Source organism: Austrofundulus limnaeus, unplaced genomic scaffold, assembly GCF_001266775.1.
Source record: "Austrofundulus limnaeus strain Quisiro unplaced genomic scaffold, Austrofundulus_limnaeus-1.0 Scaffold1304, whole genome shotgun sequence".
In the NCBI taxonomy this organism is placed as follows: domain Eukaryota; kingdom Metazoa; phylum Chordata; class Actinopteri; order Cyprinodontiformes; family Rivulidae; genus Austrofundulus; species Austrofundulus limnaeus.
Window position 1 is genome coordinate 5,408 of NW_013953706.1, and position 7,996 is coordinate 13,403.

Consider the following 7,996-nt stretch of genomic DNA (forward strand, 5'->3'; position numbering starts at 1 on the left):
GTCTTAATACTGCTCTATTGTTGTAATATTATGCAGTTTAGTGTCAATAATTGTTTTGGCAATGTGGCCTCTTTCTGCACACATACAAACCAACCCCTGCCACCACCTTCTGCCACAGTTACATTGGTCTAATGGTCTATGTCATGGACTTTCATGTGGGAGATTAGGGTTCAAAACCCGGCTAAAGCAACTTTAAGAAAAAATCTCTTCAAACTTCATATTGTCACACAACTACCTTAATTACAAACACTTGCTGACGTGACAGGCACAAGCTGGTATAGAAAACATATTTGAACTTGGTCAAAGTTCATTCTGTAAGTCCATTGCTGCAGGCAAAGCCATGCTGCAATGACRTGCTACATGGYAATKCACACTTGTTTTTACATCGTAAAAACCCATGTCTAGTTGTATTTGTCTTCCTCTGAGTTGTATTCATTGGACAAAGAATCTGTCAAGATTTGCTCACCCAAGAACTAAGTCACCATACAGCTGTGTCTCTGATCTGACATCTGTGGTCCTGTCCTCCAGTCTGTCCACATCGGAAGTCCTCGTCTGGAGCCTCCCAAACCAGACAAGCAGTTCCTCATCTCTCCTCCTGCCTCTCCTCCTGTCGGCTGGGAGCAGTCCAACGATGCTACGCCGGTCATCAACTACGACCTGCTGTGCGCCATCTCCAAACTAGGGCCAGGTACGGAACGACTCRCTCTCTCAACCTGAAGTTGTCTCAGCTGTTGTTTTATGTTTGTTTCAGTGATGGGAACCGCTAATAGAACAGTTAGTTTCCAGAACTCATAATCTGCTAAGTAAAAATATGACTTTAGCGCTGCATATGAAAAAAAATAAAAAAATAAAAAACAGCTAACCACTAAGACAACTGTCTTTGTCTGCGTCACACATCTTCATCTCAAAAAAATTGTGAACAATTTTCTCGTAAAATAGTTGGAGTTGTTCCGAGCATCTCAAATTGTAAATCTGTAAATCTACAACACTAAATCTGTCGAGAAAACATCTGAGGCTACAATCCTGAACGTCTAAAACTAAAAATCATGTCCAGATTTGCCTGTAATCATTTCAGAAGTCTGTCTCAGTTGATTAAATTATAAAGCGGTACGATGTGGGCGGAGCCTGTGGCAAGACCTAGAATRCAGTTTTCTGGCTGTGCACAAACAAAAGCTGTGATTTTCAAGTACTGGCTTTTGCACTACATGACATAGCTTGCTGSTCACAAACATCAGTTCAGTGAAACTTCGGGACAAAAATTAGCCATTTTTCTTGCAGTTTTGAGTTACCAACTATTCAACCATAAACATATTAGATAAGGAGTCTCCTACTTTTCTTGTTAGGAATTAAATCTGGTGGAGAGGTTATAACTAGGGGTGCAACGATACAGAAAATTCACAATTCGGTTCGATACTTTAGTCTCACGGTTCGATATTTTTTCGAAACAAAACAGAGAAATTTTCATGCCCCTTTTAACTTGTAATTTATTTATATTAATTATGAACATTTGTTTAACCTCAAAAGTACAGTTTTTAAATTAAATGTTGCTGAAACAGCAAGTTTCTCAGTGGATCTGCGCTCARAAATGCAGCCTAGGTGGAGTAGTCGAACACAGATCCACTGATCCTTCAACACAGAGCATCTTCAGAAGACATGTTGATAAAATTAATTTTAAAAATCTGTATTGTTCGATACAAGTGTGTATTGAACCTAAAGCACTGTTAGATACGGGTGCATGTATTGTTGCACCTCTAGTTAAAACGTTTAGAAACCTGAAATAAAAGCTGTGATTTTAACAAACTTCTCTGTGACCTTTCAGGAGAGAAGTACGAGCTGCACACGGCCACGCCCACCACACCCAGCGTGGTGGTCCACGTCTGTGAGGACGAGCACGGCGACAGCTCGGCGCCCGACGACAGTGACCAGGACGAGAAGCCCCGCCCCCTGCGGCAGAAGATCGTCCAGACTCGACGCCCCGACTACACGCCCGGAGCGGAGCAGTGAAACGGAGGAAGGACGAGGTGGCGCGTCGAGCCAACCTGAAGTTTTTGATCAGGAGAGATTCTGAGATGGAGGATTTTTGCGAAGCCGTCTGCGGACGCTGGGACGTCCTGTCGACGACAAGAACAGGAAGTGAAACACATGATGATGTATTCATGTCCTGTGGAAAAAAAAACACGTCATGTAAACTTCCTACAGGAAGAAAACGATAATATTTAGTGTTTGTGAGTTTGAGAGTAATATTAATGTAAATGTAAAAAGCTAACAGTTTAAATTGTTTTTGTCGGTCAGAAACGACGAACAGTGAAAGCATCGCATTCAGACAATTCGYTTCTTTATTTTCCTACATGACATGAATGCATCATTAGTCAGGTGACTCCTGTGTGAGCTGTCCTCGTGAAAAGTTTAGTACAATCAGGAGAACTTTTGAAAAGTGTCGATGTTAGACGTTATGACACAACTGTTACTGCTTAAGGTGCGACATATGCAGATATGTAGAAGCTGAGGAGCTTCATGCAAAACCGCCGACGCTTTGTCTCGTCGTCATGTCGACTGCTGTCACTAAAACATGGAGGGGCACGCACATCAAGTCCACCCACTTTCATTTCTAGGGTGTATTTCTTCGAGACTAAATAAAAAATGGTCTTGTTTTACCAGTTTCTAGTAATAGTTCAAATTGTGAATTTTTCTTTGGAATTATGGGAAGGAAGTGGAAAATCTATTATACCAAACATATTTTACTTGCGTTCCGTCTCCGCTGTGCAGGTCGCATCCGTGCATTTCAAGTCCAGTTTACACCACCTCCGCTCCGACAGACGTGCAGGAAGCAGATCGTGTGATAAATTCATTGATAAATGTGGAAGTCAGAGCAAAAAATAATTAATTCTGTGAAAGACGAACTCCAAACAGCTGAAAACAATGATATAAAGACTTTTAGTATCTATGTTGAAACTGTCTCTCTGTCGGCTTTCTGAAACTTCTGATTTCAAAATAAAATCCATGTGTATCGTGTGTGTACACATATGCTTCATACTACATGTTTCCATCTGCTTCTCAAACAGAACAATACATTCTGACAGCATTTGTGTAGAAATATATCCGTATATTTATTAATATAGCTGCAATTTCGACATTATTCCGCCTAATAGTGTCTTATTTTGAAAATACGGATGTTGTGTTTGTTTCTTTTCCTGTTGGTGCGACGTAATCTTTAAAAATTGACTCCGGCGCTGCTCCRTCGTCCGGCAAAAMTAGGATCTGTTCTAATTTTGACGGATCACCGTCCGCTCACCGCCGCYGTGCGCAGCCAGTGTAAACACTCTGATTGATTATAATGGGTGTGTGTTTGCTGCGGAGGTCGCAGCGCAGCGCAGCGGAGACGGAACACAAGTATGGGCATGGTTCTGCTAATCAGTCAATAACAAAACTCATTTTTCATTTAGCAAATTTGTTTTTCGCTAACTTTGAGAACTGTTAAAGACGGCAAAACATAATTTAGCAGAGGCTAATTCATCTAAGTTCACTAAGTAACAAGCTAACATCCACAGGTCTGTGTCAGTCCCACCAGTCTTCAGCTGGACGGAGACAAAGACGAGACAAACTGAGAGACAGTCGTCTTAGCAGTTAGCCAGTAGTTGTTAGTATTAGCTTCTGCTCATTCTTATTTGTTTAGCGTTAGCTTTAGCCAATTGTTTTCAATCTATATGTTGAGTCTGAAGTTATATATTTAGTTTGAGTTAGTCAAGAGTTCAGCAAATCAGCTAATAGCAGAACTTGTTTTTTACTTAGCAGATTAACATTTTTCACTAACTGTTAGCACAGTTACAGACTGACAGTCATAATAGTGGTTAGCGATTAGCTGTTGGTGTTCCGCTAATTTTTACATGTTTAATTGTTTTACATATTCAGTGTTACAGAAGCTATATTTGTATTTAACAAATTATGAGTAAACCAAGCTAACTTTTTGGTTAGTGATGCCCACCATTGGTCTTAGGCTAATAAGAAATTTGACCCAAAGTTCATAAAAATGACAAATAAAAGGATCTAATTTGCATTTGATGACATCACTGTGTCACAAAACAATCTGGAACAGTTTTATAGTTCTCTATTTTTGTTTATGTACCAAATTATTTACATCAAATAATCACAATATATTCAGTCTGAACAAAACTACATGTCCAGGTGTCGGTTCATATTTTTGCGACGTGGTTCCTCTCTTCACGGTACCGCAAAGAAATCTGGTTGTTTTTTTCAGATTAACCTAATATACACATTTTCCCCACCATGTTTAAAATCCCTGTTAAAATATAAACTTTTGTAAGAAAATTTGTATTCAATCAACTGAAGTCGAGATGATAAACACAGATGTTAAATAAAGTGATTTGTAGGAGGAATGAAACCATACAACACCAGAATCTGGAATCTGAGTGGAGGTTTATTGATGCTGTCTGCAAACAGAAAACCCACACTGGCCATGAAACCRGAAGTTTACGTTTTTATAGAGCTTCTTCAACGCCKTCGCTCGCCCCCTGCTGGCCTACGGCTKAGTAGCAGGCTTTCAGACACAATTCTCACCTAAATGTATTTCAAGCGTTTATGTGTTGAAAAAATGTTTCGGACATGTAACTAGACCTATTTCGATCAAGACATAATAGATTAAACACTGTCAATATTTCAAAAAGGAGAACTTAAGAATAAAGTGTTGTGCTTCTAAAACCAGTACTAACCCATCGAACACTAAATTTCTTCACTTTCATATAAATTCCAATTTTATTCCCATGAAAAATTTCCAAATCTCTGTCAGCAAGGTGGTGGAGGTGTACGGATGTGGGCTTGTTTTGTAACCATGAACAACTCTTAAAACCAAAGGATCTGGGTCTACAGGGTCTGGAGAGGCAGATCAGAGTGGTCTGGTTCCACCACTCTGATCTGCCCATCTACAGGATTTTGCTCCAGTTTGGCCCAAGAGAGCAATGATCCCAAACAGCAGCTGACCTGCAACAGAACATGGACTTTTTGATGGTACCTGTTGGTTTTTGGGTCACTTTGAGGTTAGTCTGGAGTGTTTTAGAACCTGGTAAAGACCAGATCATTCTTATTAAAGTGAAACTGTTGAATGCTCTGTCCCAGCATTTTTCAGCCATGCTAACGTTTGTTTTTATCCAGTAAAAAAAAAAGCCAAGAGGGACTTGTCTCTATAGTTGTATGTTAGTTACACAGTACTGTCAGTGACGTGTTTGAGCAGATATGTGTTAAAATCCATTTGAGTGACTTTAATTCAAGCACTGACTCAGGGCTCAGGTCGGGATGTTCTGCTCTGTCGTCTTCATATGATTGTTCTCTGTATCTCCTGTCCTCGTCTGTTGGAGTTYGACAACACAAAGCGATTCTTTGCACAGACATGAACTGTTGGTAGTGCCAGCCGACACAGCTTATGTAACCTTTTGTTTAAGCTTTTAAAGAATGTGTAACTTAGTGTCTCCTTTTAGCAGAACAAGCAGAAGATAAGTAATGATTTACTTGAGGGACATTTGCAAGTTTTAGCCATCTGCGAAGAGTTGATTGTTTCATTTCTACATGTTGTAAAATGTGATGGCTAACTGGAAACATTTTTCCATCATTACAATTATCCAGTGGTGGGCACAGCTAAACAATAAGTTAGCTTTGCTAACCCCTAATTTGCATTACAAACCATTAGTGGAAGCTAACGCTAACTGATAATCGCTATTTGTCACTGAAATGATCTTTTCTGACTAGATTACAAGGATCTGACTGGATGAAGATGACTATCACTCAAACTGCATCACACGTTTTATCTCCTTCCAGCAGGTGTGCAGGGGTTAGCTGTTTTTGTTTTCAACTTTGTTAGCAGAACTAAATTTAGTAGAAGCTTACTGGTCCACTAATGGCTTGCCAAGTTAGCAAAAAAAAAACAACTTATCTGCTAAATGAAATGTTTGCTTTGATATAAGTGGAACTGTGCACACCACTGCTGATGTCCACACTTGTTTGAGCTGCCTGGTTTGGTTTCTGGTTGAGTTTTCTGTCTTCAGGCTGACGGCACAACGTTAACCGTCTGAAATGTCCATGTTGTAACTTCAGCAGGTCACAGAAAGATCAGAGTGTTCTGCAACATTTTGTTTTTCTTGTACTAGTGATTTTATGTAAGGGGRAAAAGATCTACTGTAAGTAACTAACCGTTAAATAAATATTTGAACTTGTATTACAATGTTTGTCTGTTTTGTTATAACAGGTCAGCTCTTTTTTTTCTTTTTATAAGCCACTTCAGTAGAAAACAGAACTCAATACTAGTTTCTTCATGATCAGGGACTTTTTTTTTTTATAAAAGAGAAGAAATACTGTATAATAATAATAACTTGCTGAAACATACACACATATACTCATACATATATAGATATACGTACACATATATATACATACAAACATCAATACTTACATATACTGTATGTATATATACACCTTCAGTGACCGTCAGAAACCCCAGAATCTGAATACTAGTTCTTTCTTTAATCATTTACTCATTTTTATTTGTAACAATACACAACAAAAAACCATGCAATCAAAATAAAATGAAAGGCAGCAGAAGAATAAATCTTATCATATCTGCCCTTTTTTTAAACCCAAAATATGTTCAAAATAAAAGTAAATTACAACAAAAATCAAAACAACTGAAAACACACAAAATAAAGCTAAATTTAAAACACCAATTCAAAACAACAATTAGCATTAATTCACTTATGCTTCTCCATATTTCTTCAGAATACTAGATTTTATCGTTCTGTTTGAGTTGATGAAGCAGGGAGGTGGGACAGTCAGAACCTGCCCTGAGGCAGCAGCCACGTTCCTCCTCCGACGGCGGCGAGATGAGGCTGAGAGAACACAGGAAGTGGTCTCGTCCCAGGGAGTGCTGGAAACAGAGGGCTCGGCGAAGCTGGACCCCTTTGGCTTGGCGGAGCAGGTACCCTTTGGCTCAGTAGAGGACAGCGTGGAGGTCTCAGCTGAAGACGACGTGAAGGTCTCAGCCAAAAAGGACGTGGAGGTCTCAGCCGAAGACGACTGAAGGTCTCAGCCAAAAAGGACGTGGGGGTCTCAGCCGAAGACTACTGAAGGTCTCAGCCGAAGACTACTGAAGGTCTCAGCCGAAGACTACTGAAGGTCTCAGCCGAAAAGGACGTGGAGGTCTCAGCCGAAAAGGACGTGGAGGTCTCAGCCAAAAAGGGCACGAAGGTCTCAGCCGAAAAGGACGTGGGGGTCTCAGCCGAAGACTACTGAAGGTCTCAGCCAAAAAGGACGTGGAGGTCTCAGCCGAAGACGACTGAAGGTGTCAGCCGAAAAGGAGGTGGAGGTCTCAGCCGAAGACGACTGAAGGTCTCAGCCGAAGACGACTGAAGGTCTCAGCCGAAGAAGACTGAAGGTCTCAGCCGAAAAGGATGTGGAGGTCTCAGCCGAAGACGACTGAAGGTCTCAGCCGAAAAGGACGTGAAGGTCTCAGCCGAAGAAGACTGAAGGTCTCAGCCGAAAAGGATGTGAAGGTCTCAGCCGAAGAAGACTGAAGGTCTCAGCAGAAAAGGACGCGGAGGTCTCAGCCRAAAAGGGCGCGAAGGTCTCAGCCGAAAAGGATGTGGAGTTCTCAGCCGAAGACGGCTGAAGGTCTCAGCCGAAAAGGGCATGAAGGTCTCAGCCGAAAAGGGCGTGAAGGTCTCAGCCGAAAAGGGCGTGAAGGTCTCAGCCGAAAAGGGCGTGAAGGTCTCAGCCGAAGAAGACTGAAGGTCTCAGCCGAAAAGGACGCGGAGGCCTCAGCCGAAAAGGGCGCGAAGATCTCAGCTGAAAAGGATGTGGAGTTCTCAGCCGAAGACGGCTGAAGGTCTCAGCCGAAAAGGATGTGGTGGTCTCAGCCGAATACGACTGAAGGTCTCAGCCGAAAAGGACGTGGAGGTCTCAGCCGAAGACGACTGAAGGTCTCAGCCGAAAAGGA

General features: G+C 41.3%; 1 protein-coding gene across 1 annotated transcript in view; it reads left to right on the forward strand.

Annotated features, from left to right (window-relative positions):
* The window catches only part of LOC106534915 (calcipressin-1), a gene marked incomplete at its 5' end in the record, with an annotated part of 3,556 nt that extends 888 nt beyond the window's left edge, over positions 1 to 2,668 (forward strand). Inside the window, 2 exon segments of the mRNA XM_014031708.1 lie at positions 529 to 688; positions 1,820 to 2,668. Coding sequence (XP_013887162.1) covers positions 529 to 688; positions 1,820 to 2,004 — 345 coding nt within the window.
* Between the last annotated feature and the right edge of the window lie 5,328 nt (positions 2,669 to 7,996).